The 18,803-nt window shown below is 35.3% G+C and overlaps 2 protein-coding genes across 4 annotated transcripts; one reads left to right on the forward strand and one right to left on the reverse strand.

The window, feature by feature from the left end:
• The first annotated feature begins 239 nt into the window (after positions 1-239).
• Positions 240-15,975, forward strand: LOC123208211 (mechanosensitive ion channel protein 2, chloroplastic-like). Of its 3 annotated transcripts, XM_044625596.1 has the most exons (14): positions 240-385; positions 1,326-1,458; positions 1,547-1,606; positions 3,090-3,247; positions 3,821-3,944; positions 4,048-4,145; positions 4,256-4,369; positions 5,466-5,526; positions 6,110-6,259; positions 6,342-6,452; positions 6,651-6,818; positions 6,929-7,042; positions 8,003-8,059; positions 14,859-15,975. In XM_044625596.1, exons 2-14 carry the CDS (start codon positions 1,381-1,383, stop codon positions 15,759-15,761), a joined length of 2,196 nt encoding a protein of 731 aa, XP_044481531.1. In that variant the 5' UTR covers positions 240-385; positions 1,326-1,380; the 3' UTR covers positions 15,762-15,975. The 3 variants fall into 3 exon arrangements, with proteins under 3 accessions (XP_044481531.1, XP_044481534.1, XP_044481533.1); XM_044625599.1 differs by lacking the exons at positions 240-385; positions 1,326-1,458; positions 1,547-1,606 and adding an exon at positions 2,686-2,781; XM_044625598.1 differs by lacking the exons at positions 240-385; positions 1,326-1,458; positions 1,547-1,606 and adding an exon at positions 2,792-2,957.
• Positions 15,976-16,363: 388 nt separating this feature from the next.
• On the reverse strand, positions 16,364-18,803 carry LOC123208212 (O-fucosyltransferase 39-like; the record flags this gene model as incomplete). The annotated part of the gene is given in 4 exon segments (XM_044625600.1): positions 16,364-16,824; positions 17,217-17,414; positions 17,969-18,196; positions 18,596-18,803. Coding segments are annotated over 4 exon segments (844 nt in total), but the record flags the coding sequence as incomplete, so codon positions are not given.

The following is an 18,803-nucleotide window of genomic DNA, read 5'->3' on the forward strand; positions in this document are numbered from 1 at the left end:
ATAAAATTGTGAATATTTAAATTTTCGTACATTATCCCATCAAGAGTTTTTGTTTACACCAATCGTAAGGTAGGATTAAGTTTTTTTGGCCTTTTTTTCCAGGTAGTACTACTCAAATACAGATGCTTCCAAATTCTTCAAATATTTCCACGTTTTTAAATGTTCACTTATTTGTGCCCCTAGCTGGTGGTGTGCGTGTGCCATGCCGTCTTTACGTGGTAATCCACGTGGCTAAATCTTAGCCACTGTAGCAAAGCTATTGGTGACTATTCTAACGGTATAGAATTGGTACTTACTTCTCCGGCTCTCAACCCGTTTCAACTATCTACCCCTCAGCATCTTGGAATTTCTTGGAAGCTTTAGAACCCTGAAATTCTCTGCTAAAGTAACTCTTATTGCTATCATATATGATATTTTTTCAGGATTCCCTTTCATTTTTCTGATTAAATTTCATTCCTTTTATTTATTTGTTTTTAATTTTCATTAGCTAACTGACTAGTTTTTCTGTATTGTTTGCCTTGCGTTTAAAAATTTTCCGCTGAATTTGATAATTGAACTTATAACAGCTATGGACTTTATTTAATGAAATTGAAATTATGAGAATTTGGATACTGTATTTCATTTCTAGGGTTATCATGACAAATGTAAATTTAATTTTTGTTCTGTTCTTGCAGTAAATTAGGATTGAACTTCTTAAAAATTATGATTTGGTTTAGTTTAAAGAATAATTTCTAGTTTGGTGATTTTTAAAACGAACCAAATCGTAAATTATATTTTTATTTTTATTTATATATATATATATAAACTATTTTCGACAAAATTTTTCAATAAGCAAATTCAACTTTTTTTTTTATATTTATTTTGTCAATTTCTATACATATATATTGTATATATATTTCATATTTATTTTACATATTTATATTATGTTTTAAAAAATTATAATTCAATTAATTTTATTAAATAATATATATTTAGAAGTGAATGATTTTAATAGGTTTGAACTGTAGTCCAAACTGAATCAAATTGTATTTTTTTAATTTGGTTTGGTTTGAAACCTAAAATGGTTTAGTTTGTTTTGAAAATTTTATAAATCATTTTTTTTTTAGTTTAGTTTGAAGAAGCTTCCAGATTGCATCAAACCGGGCAATGCACACCCTTATTGTTAATGAATTTGTTTATAGGCATAGCTATTACTTTATATACACCATTTGATTTATATGATTATTTTTCATATGAATTAATTGGGAACAATGATTATTTTTGGTGCAATAATATGTAGCTTTAATTTTTTTTTTTGGGGGAGTTTCTTAAGTCTGTTTTTTCAGGTTAACTGGTAGTTTATGTAGTGGCACCGCCTTGCTTATACATATCAACCCTACAATGGTGGTTGCTGGTTCCTTGCAATTGTCCCATGACTTGGGGCTTTACAGGAACCAGGGGTACAAGAAACGAATCAAGGTATAGGAATTATATTTTTCCTCTGCAGAATGTCATTCCCCAATTTATTCTATGCTGGATAACTGAAGTGATTTTTTTTTTTTTTCAGAATGAAACAGGAAGAGGCAACCTACATTTATTACATGCTGCTCCCAGATCAAGTGTTTTGGTATGTTTTCTTGTTGCAATGTGGCAGAACTGTACCTTTTTTAAGACAAGATAGTGTTAAGGAAATGGTTGTTAAATATAGATGGTATATAATATTTTCACCTTAAAATAAGCGGCATTTTTAGCTTACTTCATTTTTTTTTTTAATTTATTGGTTTGTCTAGAATTAGTTGAGATCTCAGTTACATTTGCATTAGAAGCCACACGGTTACATAGCATGACAAATGGTTTACTGAGAAGGTGCTTCAATTCACATATATGCATAGTTGTCAAGTGCACCTAGGCGAGGTTTTGCTCAAAGCGATACGGCCATCGCCTTGATTATGATCAAAGCAACCAATGGTTCAAAGGGGATCGCCCTTAGTGCTTTTTCAGTGTGTTTGGAGAAGTTTTATGCACTGTAGAAGAGCCTTTTATTATTGCCTAGGCTATCTTTGACCAGCATTTGAGGGTTACTTGGTAATTTATGGACAGTTTTCGGTACAATCACAGGCTTTCCAGCACGTTTTGGGCAATTTTTGGCCAAATATGAGGTTTTGGCAATTTCTTAGTCTTTGGTGAGGTTTGAGGTTGTTGGAAAGATCACCAGCAAGTTCTAAGGTTGGCAATAGGTGTACAACGAGTTTTAAGGTTGCTGAAGGGGTTGCCCACAAGTTCTAAAGGCACTGGAGAGATTGCTGGAGAGATTTAAGGTTATTTGATAGGTCATTAGTCATAAATCCCTTATATATGGTCCCCATAGAGGGTCTAAGCATGATAACTAATTATTGGTCAAATTTTTACTGCTAATGTAGTAAAAAATTATTTTAAATTTAATGGAAATTGGAAAATTTTTGATAGAAATTTTTAACTACCTTAGGTAAAAAAGTGATGCTCTCACCTCACATTTTTCACCTGGGCAGTAGGACCCTTTATTGTCTTTTGACGCTTTTCGCCTTGGACAGCTATGCATATATGTTGTACAACTTTTGTCTTCTTTAGAGTCTATTACAGGCATTTGGTCCACCACTGGAGCTCTTTTTTATCATGAATACGTATCTTTTTTGTTTCCTATAAAAAACAAAAATGCCATATTGTCACCTAGCTTTCTATGCTATCATTCTTAACATAGTTCAATAGTGTTATCTACTAACTATGATATCACAACGGTTTACAACTGCTTATTCTAGCCCTTCAGTAATTTTTTTTATTTACATTTGTTTAGTTTGATGATCACTGTTGGGGTTGTGGTGCTTTTTTGGGATGATAGATTGCTATGCTATATTGGCTAGATTATGCTGGTGATGTCTATATTATCAGAAATTCATTGGCCAAGTTTTTTTTCATGGAAACAGGAATCTTGTCCCCATTGTGTATGCTTCCATGAATGTAGAATTTTTGTTAAAATTTACTTTGTATCTCTTCTTAAGCTGCCAACTGATAGTATTTAAGTGATTCTTCTAGCCCTTTTTAACAAAGTTTGGAAATGATATCTTCTGTTACAGTTTAGGCAGCAAGATCCCTGGAGAAATCATCTCTCTGGCAGTCCATACCGGCCAATACATTCTGTATTTTATAGAAGTGGTAGTATTAGGTGCCATTTTTCTCCTTTACCAGGCCAAGCATGTCAGTGCGTGAAAGCTGCTTCAATGGAAATCACAAAGTAAATTGTTTCTTTTAATGTACTGGCATGATTATACTTATTATGTGAATGCTTGTGCAGAAGCGTGACTCTTCCCTTATTGAATTTCAATTTTGATGCACACACACACAAATGCATCTTTTTTAATCTTGGGTATAGCTCCAGTGTCAATAGAAGTGTATGATAGAGTCTGTAGAGATGTAATTTGATGCTGTTAATGGTAAACCACTTATTCAGCAAATGATCATTTTCTTGTAGTCATCTGGGTTAGTCAGCAGGTTAGCAGCTGATTTTATTTAGTTTCAATCTTCCAGCAAGATGTGACCTGCAGCAATGATAGTTTTTCGAAGAAAAGAGGAAATAAGAACGCTCAAAATATTTAGAATGAAATTGATTTTTAATGTGTCCTTATCTTTTCTCTTTAAAAGAGTCCACAGTGTTCTTGCTAATGTATATTGTTGTAAGAAATCCAGTTTCAAGTGTTCTTTGGAAGTGTATAAGACTTGATGCAGTAAATGTTGACATTGTTCTTTTATTTAATGAAGTTTGTTCTTCTAAATAACTCAAAGAGTAATAATTTCTTTTATTACGCAGGTCATTTAATGTTCTACAAGGTAGTCCTCTTGTACTTCAATTACTTCCTGCGATTGGTGTTATTGTCTTTGCCGTGTGGGGTCTTGGGCCACTTGTGCGCTATAGCAGAAATATGCTACTTCATGTATGATCAATTTCTTTAATTTTCATCCTTTTGTTTTGTACTATATTCTTTATATGCGCTCTGTTCTGAATAGGGTTGGTGCAATGTGTACAATATTTTGCAGAAGAGTGATAGTAATTGGAAAAGGAGTAGAACACACTATGTTATGACATCTTATATTCAACCGTTGTTGCTATGGTCTGGAGCAATACTCCTTTGCAGGTTTTCCTGTTGTTTCATTGTTGAGTTATAATTACATTTATTATTCTTCTTGTGTGGAAAACTAGTTTCCAGTTCAATTAGGATGCTGATGATAGGTTTGTATCTTGCAGAACACTGGATCCAGTAGTTTTACCTACAGAAGCGATTCAGGCTGTTAAGCTACGATCTTTGAACTTTATAAGATCATTGTCAACTGTGCTAGCCTTTGCCTATTGTTTATCAAGGTGAGTGGGTTATCAATGCTGCACTTTTTCTTTTTTTAGTGAAATGGTTTTATCAGACCCACCCTTAGTTTGGTATGACAAACTAAAACTGTTGGGTTGCTTCTGTGGTTCAGGTGTCCTCTTTGGCTTAAGCATTTAGTATATTCCATTTCTTATTAAGGATTCTTGTGCTTTTCATTGTTATATGGTAGGTACCGGGTGATATATAGACTCTCAACCCCAGCAAACAAGAATATTGGCAAAAGAATTGAAAATAAAAGTTGCAGTGTATATATATTGAATGGACTGTGATTACAATAATGATAAATTTCTCTCCCTTACTCAAACAAGCAAACCGGAGCACTTCACTTCTGACTGTTAGAGAGACCAGAATCTCTCCTGAATTGCCTAGCTTTCGAGAGGCTAGATGCTCTCCTAAATTAGCTGAAGCTGCCCACAATTTTTTCCAGAAAATCCTCTCCTGCAGACCCTTTTTTATACTGCTACATGGTCCCCATTCCACCCCTTTCCATTGCCTTCCCATGTGGCCCACTGATTATTACAACTTCTCCACCTCACCAACATGCAATTCCCCCCTGTTCTTGCCCCTACTGTTCTTCTTGTAGATCTTCACAATGGAAGGTCTAACATTTTACTTTCTAGCTCTGTTGATAATTTAATCTATTTTGTATGACTAATAACTCATTAGCCAATTTTGAAATTGTTTGAGTTACCCATTGAATCCAAAACTTTAAATTTATATCATGGTTAACACTAGTTCTTATGTTGTAACATGCCTATCGTGTGTAAGACAGTATCGATTGAACAAGACTAAACTACAAACACAAACATGACTAATTATAATTCAATTCTTGAAATAAGAGATTTTAACATTGAACCATTTGATTTCCTTAGTTTTGATATCACATGAAGTTGCCACAAACCCAAAAGCTTAAGTTTATTGATAAGGTATCAATAATAGTGTTTATTGTAGGAAATCATTTATTTTATATTATAGTTGGGCTTGAATGTGGGGTATTGTTTTGATGTTGTGTTGTGCTTATTTGTTATTTGTTTACATGAGCACTAACTATCACTTTTACTTTTTCTTTTGCAGTGTGATTCAGCAGGCACAGAAATTCTTCATGGAGACTAGTGACTCCAGTGATGCAAGAAATGTATGTGTTAAGACTTCAAACATAATTAAACTCACTTTCATTACCTTTCTTAGATTTTTTCAGTATTTTGTTGATACTATCTTGTGCTAAGAGCCTTTACTGGACTACCAATGCCCTTTTGATTTTCTTGTCTTCGATCCTTGACCTTCATGTGTCTACTAAATTTCCATATCTGGTGGACATCGTATATTTATACAAATATTATTGTGTTTATATCTCATTTGTGAGACTTTTAAGAAGTATTAACATTTTGGAGTGGGTAATTGTCATGGCATGCTAGGTATGGCTGTATGGGATGCATTAATCTTATAGGCAAACTGACATTGTTCAAACAAATTAGTTTTCATGATTTTACAAAGGAGCAGAGCACCTATAGTTCCATTGGCAATAGCTTTACACTGCAGTTGGAATATATTTGCGGTCCTATGTAGTCTGTCTTCTGGTTCATCAATTTGTAAAGAAGGAACATGATATTTCATTTTTAATGTCAGATTTTCTAGTTAGATAACCTGAAATTTCTCAAAATCTTCTGAACTGAATTTTCTAACTTTATGGCAAATAATTTTTTTATACTTTTGGGCAGATGGGTTTCCAGTTTGCAGGGAAAGCTGTGTACTCTGCAGTCTGGGTTGCTTCTATTTCATTGTTCATGGAGTTGCTCGGTTTCTCCACCCAAAGGTGGCTTACTGCTGGAGGTCTCGGGACAGTATTGCTGACTCTTGCTGGTCGTGAGGTAGTATCCTTTAACATGTAGTTTATTTCAACTTGTTGCTTTTCTGGACCCTCCCAAAACTTGAAGTTGTTCACTGTTTCAGATATTTACAAATTTTCTCTCAAGTGTTATGATTCATGCAACTCGACCTTTTGTTGTGAACGAATGGATACAAACAAAGATTCAAGGCTATGAGGTGTCTGGTACTGTTGAGGTTTGTATTTTAAGAATGCATAAACTCCTCTGAAAAAGCTTGCTCTAGTTGATGAAACGTAGATAGCTCTAATGAAAATGGTGTGTGTTTATATCTCAAGAACAATGGCTTGGTACTAATATAGCAATTAAATTTGTTTGTCAAAGTTGCAAGTGCATTTAGTCTTTATGTTTTCTTGCTATTTTTGACTATCTGCAGCATGTGGGTTGGTGGTCTCCAACAATTATAAGGGGTGACGATCGTGAAGCTGTTCATATCCCAAATCACAAGTTCACTGTAAATGTTGTTAGAAATCTTACACAGAGAAGTCATTGGCGTATTAAAACTCACCTAGCCATTAGCCACTTGGATTTTCATAAAATTAATGTGAGGAGTTATCTAGCTTTGCCTTCCCCATAATAGTTGGCGACTGCCTTTCGAGCCAGTTGTGCCTCTATCTTTTCTCTAATAACCGACTGACAGCTTTTTATGTACAGAATATTGTTGCTGACATGCGCAAAGTCTTGGCCAAGAATCCTCAAATTGAGCAGCAGAGGTTGCATAGAAGAGTATTTCTGGACAATATCAATTCTGAAAATCAAGCTCTTCTGGTTAGTGTTATATGTCTGAATCTTCTTAAAAAGTGATAATTCTATTTACCATAATTTCTTTATGACTTTTTGACAGTTAATACATATTTGCTTGTTTGTATTATGAGAAGCAATTATTGGGGAGTAGAAGAATCCGCACATCTTGTAAAATATTTTCAATTTATACAGACTGATTTATATTCTAAGCAAGCTTGCAACGAAAATTTTTAATATACTATTTTTTATAACTAATTTTCTCATTGATAGCAGCAGTAACTATAACGCAGTTATTATAGTATTATTATGATAATCCAAGTAGTGTGTAAAATTTTGTTTTATTTATTCTTAACAATACTGTCTGATAATGATTTCGTTTTGGTTCTATTAAACATCTGGATTTTCAATAAGCTTATTTTTAGTGCCCTTTTTTTTTCCTCTTTGCCTCATAGGAAGAGAAGCCAAGTTCCAGGTGCCATAGTACATTGTAGAAATATGCTCTGGCAGGACCAATAGTTAATAATTTTTTACATACCTCTGTGCGACCATCCTCTACAATCCCTGAAAACTAAATATAGCTACAAAATAATTGTGCAGTTTAGAAATCTAAATTAATTAATTCTAATTAAAGGATCAAGATTGACAGTCAATACATGTGCTTGAATAATAAATCTTCACAGATTGGACATATCTACCACCAGCTCGCCTTGCTGGCATGCTTACTTGAAATTCTTTATCAAATTAATGGAATCAAAATAGTTTAAGAAACTATGGGGAACAGAGACAACTTTAGAATTAATTAATTCAATGAAAGAGTAAAAAAGCTAACTCTGGAGATACATTGAACATAACTAGTAACATGATGCTCAAATAATAAAATCAAGTGACCTTTATAAGAAAATGTTTTCTATACAGTATGGCCTTGTGTAGTAATTTCTTTAATATTAGCTTTACATATGTTTACATGTGTTGTGTTTTTGACAGATCTTGGTGTCTTGCTTTGTGAAGACCTCACATTATGAAGAGTATCTATGTGTAAAGGTAGAGTATCTCTCTCTTGTAGTTCTACCTCTTATTACAAATATTGGTTGATTACAGTTTGTCTAGATACATATATACTAATGATGGTGGCAATTCAACATCCTACAACACTCTACAAGATGAAAACTGAAATATGCAATTGTTTCCATAAGTTTCATGGCACTGACTGTTTATCCTTGCTAATTAAATTGTTGTTTGTTGTAACGAAATATGAGATATAAAAATTTTTGAATATTTTCCTCTAATTTTTGAATTGATACTACACAGTATTATATAATAGATTACAAGAGAAAAAATAAGAAACTAAATCACTCATAAATTTGGAAAACTGTCTAACAGAATCCCTTCATTCAAGGGATTTTAAATTAAACCTTCTAATTTAACTGAATCCCTCCATTTAAGGGATTTCAAATTAAACTTTCTAATCTATTTACAACTCATTTACAATTCGACACCTCCCCTCAAACTAAGGAATAGATGTCATCCATTCCCAGCTTGAATATAAGATCATGGAACCTCAAACTATTCAACCTATTTGTTAAAACATCAACTAATTGGCATTCTAATAGAACATAGGACATACACACTAATCTTTCCTCCAATTTCTCTTTAATGAAATGTCTATTGATACAGACCTGGTGAGTGAGAGATTTCAACCTAGAGAAGAGCAAACTCCTACCAGATACCAACTCCAGACTATAGCTCCCTTAGAACCAGTATGTTGCACAATATAGTCGAAATAGCTCCAATGTAACAGTGCAATGTAAATTACTCAATGTAACAAATTCCCAGAATTAATATATATTCATTTCCTTTAGTAATTTAGTTACAATTACAGAAGCATTTTTCTGATTTAGTGTTACAATATTGATTTCCAGAAAATTACACAAAACAATAACAACGCATTCCAAAACACACTCTTGCAGTAGTTTCACCAAACCAACTGCTGAACCACAACAGCTTTTGAGAGGCTGTACTCTCCCTATCTATTACTTTTTCCTCAAAGAACTCTCTTCCCATACTTCTTTTCTGCAAGATTATATCTACTCTCCCATTCCTTTGTCTCCTTTCTGCCACTTAGGATTTGCCACCTCATCACTTGAATTTCCCAGGATCAAATACAATTCCCTTGCTTCTGTCCTCTGCTGTTTCTGACTTGAAGGACTCTTCAAACTTGTTTGGTTGTCATCCTTTCTTCCAGCTTGTTGGCCACATGTCACTCTCCCTCTCTTGGTCTTTTTTTTGATATACACCTTCACCCTAACATCTATCAATTTCAATATGCATTGTCCTATCATGTTATATAAGATTGTGAGCAATATTGATAGCTGACTTGTTGTCACAATAGAGTTTCATAGGACCTTCCCATTTGGCTCTCAAATCATCTAGGATAATCTTTAGCCAGAATAGTTTACACAATCTTTGAATTCTGATTCTGCAGATGATCTTGCCACCACATTCTGCATCTTACTCTTCCATGTTACCAGATTACCTCCAAGGAAAGTACAATACCCTGTAGTTGATCTTTCATCCACTAGGGAACCTACAGAGTCAACGTTGCTGTAAGTTTTTAAAGCAAGACTATCGTTCTTCTCAAACAAAATTCCTTTCCCCAAATTGTCTTTCAAGTAATGCAACACCCTGTAAGCAATTTGAAGATAAGGTTCTCTTGGATCATGCATGAATTGACTGATCACACTCACTGATTATGCTATGTCTGGCTAAGTGTGAGCAAGGTATATAAGTCTACCGACTAACCTTTGGTACATTCTTTTATCAACAGTTGGTTCTTCTTTTGCTTCTCCTAACTTATGGTTTGGATCCATTAGGGTAGAGACTAACTTACACCTAATGTTCCCTGTTTCTGTTTATAAATCAGTCACGTACTTTTACTGAGATATGAAGATCCCTTGTGTGGAATATGCTACCTCAATACCTCGGAAGTATTTTAGTTTCCCCAGTTCCTTTATCTCAAACTCTCTTACTAGTTTATGTTTCAATTCATGCTTCTTTTTTTAATTATTCCCAGTTACTAAGATGTCGTCCACATAGACTAGAAGAGCAGTCACTCACCCTACAACTGAATACTTAATGAAGAGAGTGTGGTTACCTTGGCTTTGTTTGTACCCAGAATCCTTTACGACTTTTGCAAATCTCCCAAACCATGCTCTAGGAGATTGTTTTAACCCATAAAGGGCTTTTCCTAGCTTGCACACCTTGTTACCTGTGTCCCCGTCAAATCCTGGTGGGATGTTCATGTAGATTTCTTCATCTAAATCACCATGGAGAAATGCATTCTTAATGTCATATTGTAGGAGTTGCCAATTGAAGTGGGCAGCCAATGATAACATAATTCTCATAGTATTTATTTTTGCAACTGGAGCAAAAGTCTCCTAATAATCAACCTTATAAGTTTGAGTGTACCCTTTGACCACCAATCGTGTTTTATATCTTTGAAGTGATCCATCAACTTTGTATTTTAGTGTGAAAATCCACTTGCAATCAACAATGTTTTTCCCTTTCAGTTTATCAACAATCTCCCATGTTTTATTCTTTTCTAATGCACTTATCTCCTCTCTTATAGCATCCCTCCATTCCTTTTTTAACCATGCCTTAGAAACAGTGTTAGGGATAGCAATGGTGTTTAAACTCTCAATAAACTTTTTATGGGTTTGTGTCAGGCGCTTAAGAGAGACAGTGAGATAATGGATAGAATGGTCGTTTAGTGCACTTTCAGGTACCTTCTCTAATAGCAATGGGAAGGTTTAGGTTGTCTATTGGGTGAATAGATGTTTCAACAGATTGTGTGTGTAAAGGTGGGTCAGATCTTACCATGATCTCATTCCCAGAGTCTGAGTTGAATTCTTGGACCAGTGTCAGTTTTGAAACGACTTTTCTCGAATACACCTGAGAAAACCTTGGAAAATTGTGATACTAGCTGGGACAAGTGATGACTTGGGTTCAATGACAAAATTGGGTAACTCAAATGTGATTGACTTAGAGGCAGAATTAGGTGACTTAGATGTGATTGGCTCAGAGGACTCGGGTTCAACAACACTAGCTGGAACATAAGAAAGCTCAAGGGTTTTAAGAGGTTCAAAGGGCTCGCAAGTACCATCTTCTATCATTGAAATCTCCCCCTCAAGAGAGGACTTGGAAAAAAAAGGTATATTTTCTGTGAAGGTGACATCTGTAGAGATGTGAAATTTTTTAGATGAAAGGTTCTAACAGTTGTATCCCTTTTTAGTGGATGAGTAACCAAGTAAGACACATTTGATAGCTCGAGGGTCTAGTTTGCCTCTATGTTGGTTGTGGATATGAACAAAGGCAATATACGCAAATACCATAGATGTGAGGCCATTAGAGGTTTTGAAATGAGGGTAGAAACTATTAAGGATCTCTATGGGACTTTTGTTGTCTAACACACGTGAAGGAAGTCTATTTATCATGTATGTGGTAGTAAGAACGACCTCTCCCCAATAGAGCTTAGGAACATTCCCTTGAAAGAGTAAAGCTCAGGTGGCGTTAAGTAAATGCCCGTTTTTTCTTTCAGCTACCCATTTTGTTGAGGTGTGTTAACACATGATGAATCATGGATAATACCCTGTGATCGAAAGTAAGATGACAAAATCTGGTTGAAATAGTCTCTAGGATTGTCTATTCTAAAACTTTTTATTTTAACCCTGAATTGGTTTTGAACCATTGAGTGGAAATTAGGTATAACAATGCTAACATCAAATTTTTGTTTAAGAAAAAAAAACCATGTAACCCAAGTGCAATCATCAGTTAAGGACACAAACTAATGAGCTGCGAAAACATTAGATATAGTAAAAGGAGCACATGTCACTATGAATCAAATGGAAAGGATGAGAATTTCTTTTATTGCCAATAGGAAAAGATACACGAGTGTGTTTTGCCAATTCACAAATATCACAATGAAACTCAGAAACATCTAAAAATATTTAATCCTTGGAACAAATGAGAAAACATGACTTTTAAAACCCTAAAAGATGGATGACCTAAACGTAGATGATACAACCAAATGGTATCTTTATTCGAGAAACTAAGAAAAGACAAAGACAAATTACTCCTACCCTTTTGAGATGATTCAAGGTAGTAAAGCCGCTTCTTTCCTTAGCAAGTCCAATCCTCCTCCCCGAGCCCTGATCCTAAAAAACACTATAAGAAAGGAAAAAAATAGTATAACATTTAAGATCATAGGTAAGCTTTTGAACGGAAACAAGGTTGGTCAATAATTTTGGTACATGGAGGACATCTTTAAGGATAAGGGTAGATGTGATATGTATATCTCCAAACCTTACAACAGTAGTTAAAGAACCATTGACCACTACAATTTTTTTGTTATTCGGGCATAGGGTATAGGTGTGATAGAGTTGAGATGTGGGGGTCATATAGTCTGTGGCACCGGAGTCTATTATCCAAGAGTTAGCATAAAATTTATCTGAGACATTCATGCAAAGAGGAAATGAAAGTTTTCCTGAAAGAGCCAAAGAACAAGCTCCAAAAGGCTTCTCAAGAGACTCAACAAATTTCTTAGCTTCTCAATTTCTTCACTGTTGAACCCTTTTGTTGTAGAATTTTCTTCAGTTTTGGGTTGTTCTGCCATGTGTGCTTGAGGTCTCTACTGCCCCCTATGGTTTCCCCACTCTCAACTTGGTGGCTTACCATTTAGCTTCCAACACTTCTCTTTTGTGTGCCTTGGTTTCTTGCAATGGGTATTTAGGCAAATCACTCTTTCTTTGCACCAAAGATTATCCTTGTTCTCCTTCCATTGGTTTTCTCTCCCTGGGTATTTAGGCAAATCACTCTTTCTTTTCTCCTGATGATCTATTTTTGCTACTAGGGCTGACCTTTCCACGGTTTGTGGTTCAAGCATAGCACTCCTTCGACTTTCTTCTGCTCGAATCAATGAAATTGTCTCTTCTAGAGACAGTGTGTCCTCCTTGCCAAGGATTTGTAACCTAACTTGATCGAATTTAGGATTCAATCTAGCCAAAAAACCATAGACACGGCCTTTTTCAATAAAGCTCTTCAAAATGGTAGCATCCTTAGGGCGTTTCATCTCGAAAACTCGGTAATAATCGAGTTTTTGCCACAGATTTTGCAGTAGGTTTACATACTCTGTAATAGATTTGTCTCCTTACTTAGTAGTTGTAGTTTTGACCTTGATCTCGTACACTTGAGCAGCATCATGAGCTTTTGAATATGTGCGACGAATGAAGTCTCAAATCTACTTTCTTGTAGCTAAAAACATGCATATGTTGCTAATCACGGGATCCATGGAATCCCATAGCCAAGACATTATCATGGAATCCTTCTCATCCCACGCCTCAAATGTTGGTCATCCTTTGCTGGTCTTGTTCTAAGAAGATGGTTAAACCATCCTTTGCCCTTGAGGTATGTGCGGACAAATTGGGACCATTTGAGGTAGTTCTTCCCATTGAGCCTATAGGAGGCCCAAATATTCTGTGAATTTCCAATTTTCTGAACAGAATTAGATTTTTCGGATGGGTTAGACTTGCTAGAGACAGTGATTTTGGAGGCTAACATGGTGAAAGAAATTCACAGCAATTAAAGACGTAACAATGAAGGTTGCTTGAAGAAGAAAAAAGGAGAAATCTCAAAAAAGCCCTCGAGCTCTGATACCATGTAACAAAATATGAGATAAAAAGAATTCTGAAATTTTTTCTCTAATTGTTGAATTGATACTACACAGTATTATATAGTAGATTACAAGAAAAAAAATATCCTAAATCTAGAAAACTATCTAACCAAATCCTTCCATTCAAGGGATTTTAAATTAAACTTCCTAATCTAACTGAATCCCTCTATTTAAGGGATTTCAAATTAAACTTCTTAATTTATTTACAACTCAACATTTGTAGTTTCGAAAAATCCCATCAAAGTGAAAAGGGAAAAATTATATCTGACTATGGATTTTTCTTTTTTTGACTTTGAACTTTTGGGTGCATGGTTGTGAGAAGTTTTCCAATTATAATTCTGGTGTTCCTACTGGTGATAAATGTGGAATTGGAAGCATGTGATGCTTGAGGACTGTTAACTTACACATGTAGATTTTGGATAACCTTTTAAGATTAAATATGTTTGTTACTGATCCATTTCATCTTCATTTGAAGACTTGTAACGTATTGATTTAGTGCAAAAGAGTATCTTGTGTCAATCATCTGGATGGCTGAAGTTCAATCCTCATCTGAGTTTAAATGAGTTACATCTGGTGTATCATAATGGTTTCCTTTTTCTTTTCCCTCCATGAGATACCATTCTACTGTGCAAGTTATTAATTTCTCTGGGCTTCAGATCTAGAGTACTCATCTTGTATCTGGTATCTTATTTAAGTATCTAGACTTGTTTATGGAGAAGCTTCTGTTAAGATCTGTCCGTAAGACTTTTTTTTTGGTTCACAGAAGTTGAAATTTCATTTAAATTGATTAGGAGATTTTATGTTAGCTTATGAGGGCATTCAAGCATTTCATTTGCAGTGCTTTCGAGGGAATTAAAAGGATACCTTCATATAGAAATTGTGTATGATTTTCATAACCAGTGTTGCTTAAAGGACTCGATTTGTTAGACTTTTCTTTACTTGTTTCTACGTTTGCGTTGATGGTGTTATGATAATTCCATCTTCATTTCTCTTCATCTTTTGGCTACTGAAAGAGCTTTAACCCATTTTACTGATTGATCTGATGCTATGCATCTCGTTTTAGTTTGATAGTTCCTGAATAAGCTCATTATTAAGTTTCTATGTTTGATGAGACAGGAAGCTGTACTGTTGGATCTTCTTAGGGTTATCAGCCATCACAGGGCGAGACTTGCAACACCAATCCGCACAGTGCAGAAAATATTTACTGATGCTGACCTGGAAAATGTACCATTTGCAGACTCTGTCTACAACCGTGGAGGTGTGGCATCTAATCGCCCTTTACTATTAATTGAACCGTCATACAAAATCAATGGAGAAGATAGAGCAAAATCTCAAACTCGTCCTTCACACTCAAGCGGAGAACAGGATGGTAAGAGCCCAAAGCCAACACCTGATGTCAGAACAGATTCTATTGTTGGAGGGACTCCAAAATCTGAGTCTAAGGCAGGTGTGAAAATTGCTGAAACACCAAATCCTGACACGAGGGAGGACCAAAATGGTGATAAATTAACCAAATTAACATCAAAGTCTGTACCCAAGACAAATTTTAAGATCGCCAATATGTCAAGTTCTGGATCCAAAGTTCATGGCTCAGTGTCTGATAATTCAATCAAAGACAAAAAGATGTCTGAAAGCAAGCAACCTAAAATGGGAAATCCTGGGAATGTAATACAAAACGGCAAGTCAGAAAATCCTTCGGTTTCATCATCAGAGACCAGTACAGACAAAGGTGGTGGATTACAGGAGTCAAAGCATGTAGGTGATAAGTTGCCGGTGACACAACAACCTACATCAAGGCCTGTGTTGGAAGAAAATATAGTTCTTGGTGTTGCATTGGAGGGCTCCAAAAGAACCCTTCCAATAGAGGAAGATATGGTTTCCCCACAACCAACAGAGATGAAGGAAATGGCTAGTGCTCCCCCAAATGGAAATGGATCTTCAACTAACGAGAAGGAAAGTAAAGATGGTCAATCGCCATCCAGTTCTGGTGCAGCATCTAGTGTCAGTGAGAGCAGTTAGAATAGTTGCAGGCAATTGCATCTTGGCATTGCTAACTTAAGAAACCTACACCAAATCGATTTTTTTTTTTTAAATCAAGCAGTCATACACTGTAAATGCTCTCAGTATATTCTTCATTATCAGTTCTCTCAACCATTTCAAAATGCACCGGTTGTGAAATTAGTGAACTTGTGTGGTTCAATGAATGATAGAACCGAAGAAATGTTCATAGGCATGTTTAGCTTGCAGTTTCTCCAAGCATTATGACTTCTGGAACTCAACTTACTTTATTTCCCCTTTATAGATTAAATAAAACTATATGTGTAAATAAATTATACAAATTTATCTATACAAAATAATATAACAGTTTATGATTAAGTAATATAATTGTTTATTTTTTCTCTCACATTAAAATCACCTTGTTGAGATACTACCACATCTAAATGTATGAATAAGTATTACTCTTTCAGATTATGCCCAATCATGACAGCAGCAAATAATGTTTAATTAATTTTTTACATCTCTTAAAGGCATAGATATTCCTCACAAATTTGCTGCAAGAAATACTAATTTTAGGCTAAACAAACATGAAAATATCAAAAGCAAATGTCAGTATTAATAAATTGCACATAACTACATATTTTTATTCTAATCTGAATGCAGTCCAATAATATATCAGATTCAGAAGATTTTGACAAAAACTGGCCAATCCTACATTGCTTACATCGCCAATCCACTAAGTGTAATAACCAAAAACATGGATAGTTCAATTGATAACAGGACAATGGTGTTGTAACTTATTTATGATATTGATACTAATCACAAAAGAATAGAGTAATGAGTTGCTATAAAAGGTCACAGATCCTAGAGCAACTTAGACATGGCACATGCAGTCGGGAGCCGGATATGTGTATATGGACTGCTTAGTTTTTCTTAATCTGATCTGCCCTTGCCTGTTTTCATGTCCTTCAACCACTGCCTGCTGAAAGTCTGACCAACTCATACTTTTGTTTAGGAAGAGTGGACCCAACAATGCCATGTTAGGCCTTATAGTCTTCGAGTTCTCATATGTTCGATGTCCCACCTGTTAACATCACAAAACTTTCATCTACTCATGGTTTCTTAATGCAAGCTACTGCACATGTGTTTTTCAAGCTCCCTAGCTGTTCAATATCTGTTAATTAAATTAAGTTTTGAGATATGTATAACATAAGCCTAAGCATCCATTACAAGTCTAAAATCCAAGTTCAACAACCCATGCCACTAGAGTTTAATGAGTTCCAAGAGTTTCTGAATGCACAATTTCAAGTATAGCCACTTCCCAACTGCTATTCATCAGTCGCTAACTACTTTGTCATAGTCTTCTGCAGTTATAAAATGATTTTGGAAGGCAAAGTGCAAAGCATAGATCCTCAGAAATTGAACCTTCTGTTTAGTGATGCATTTATATACCAGAAAACAGTAAAAAAAACTCACCAATGCATTATGCATGTTCCCTGGAGAAGCAGATATGAAGATGTCACTGTGCATGCTGACATAATAATCAAGTGCAGCTAACAAAGAAGCCTTTCCCTTGATCCTTGCCCGTTCCTCAGGAGATGCGAGGCTCTTTTTATCTTCCATAAGTGGAAATAATCTTCGTAAAGCTGAAATCCTAGCCTCCCCACCATATACCTAAAACAGAAACATTGTGTTAGATCTCCTATAACTAATGTCTAAAAGAAGAGACACATGGCAATTTAAGAACACGGCTGGATGAGAACACGATATATGATCACAACTGGAGAAAGTGATGATGCAAAGGGTGGTAAGCAGTATATAAGGACAAGCAGGGAGGCGATGAAGAACAAGAAATACAGACAGAATTGTTTAAGTGGGGCTGACTGCCATTGGGGACCAAGAACCTCTGTTGCTAGGGATTATTCTTCCTCTTTTTATCTTCTTTTGTCTTTAGTCTACTTGATTCAGTTAAGCTGGAATTCTTGTAAGACATTCCATTTGAATAAATAATTCTAGCAAATGTTTCGTTTTATTATTGAAGCAAACAGATTGTGTGTGCAGTCGCTACTGGAAATTGACTAATTGCTTGAGTGGTTGTGCTAATCGGGGTTGTTATTACATTGACAAATAAAAATAATTGAAATATGAACATAAATTTCACTTTTCTAAACATAAAGAGTGTAGAGTAACATGGGTAAGTCCAAGTTTAATGGATAACATTAACAGACCTTGTGGGAGGCAAGATAAAGCCGAGTACTGTTGTCAAAACCCAATGCTGCTAGAACTAATCCAATTTCTTCTGGAGTCAGTGGGCAACGCCCCTGACTCCTCAACTCTTCATCAGTGAACTGGGAATTAAGAACTCTTCCTTGCCAAATCATTTGCCGGTACTTGGCCAGCGCCAACTTTTCAGCTTTGCCCCCACCGAAATCACAGGCTGAATGAGCTGCCATGTCCTACATATTCACTAAGTAAATGAAAGAGCTCATGGAGAGAAAAATGGTTAATCACCTGTTGAAAATTATATAAGTGTGAAACCCAGTATCCTGACCAAAATTTTGTCAACAGGAAAGCAAGCCAAACCTATTGTTAGGAAAGCTACAATTTACTGATGTCAGCATGCTAACTTTACAACTCGTGTCAAGCTTATATCCCCTACACTTACAGATCACGAACAGAATGCAATGCATAATATGAAGGTAAATAAATAAATAAATAAATAAATAACAGAGAAGAATTTTTTGAAAGAATCTGGTCCCCTCTTTTTTACCATAGAAGATAAGCTTAAACTAGAATATAAAACCACCCCACACATTTACCAGTAAGTCTAGATCTGTAATAGAATTAAGTCATACCTTATCAAACCGAAGGTGTAGCACAACAAATTTCCATGGCTCTTGTTTGTTATACACATCGATATAATCCAGCAAATGGCCATTACCAAGCACTCTACTTTTGCTTGAAGGATACCTTAAGCGGCTGACAAGAGCATCTCCAAGCTCTCTAATATGAGGAACAAAAATCAATGCTTGAAAATTCGCTTTACAGCGTAATCTTTGGATG

Source organism: Mangifera indica, unplaced genomic scaffold (assembly GCF_011075055.1).
Source record: "Mangifera indica cultivar Alphonso unplaced genomic scaffold, CATAS_Mindica_2.1 Un_0158, whole genome shotgun sequence".
NCBI lineage: Eukaryota > Viridiplantae > Streptophyta > Magnoliopsida > Sapindales > Anacardiaceae > Mangifera > Mangifera indica.

Coding starts and splice junctions, on each gene's coding strand:
- LOC123208211 (XM_044625596.1), top strand. CDS start 1,381: ATGGTGGTTGCTGGTTCCTTGCAATTGTCCCATGACTTGGGGCTTTAC. Junction 7,043..8,002: donor CTGAAAATCAAGCTCTTCTG/GTTAGTGTTATA, acceptor TGTTTTTGACAG/ATCTTGGTGTCTTGCTTTGT. Junction 8,060..14,858: donor AAGAGTATCTATGTGTAAAG/GTAGAGTATCTC, acceptor TTGATGAGACAG/GAAGCTGTACTGTTGGATCT.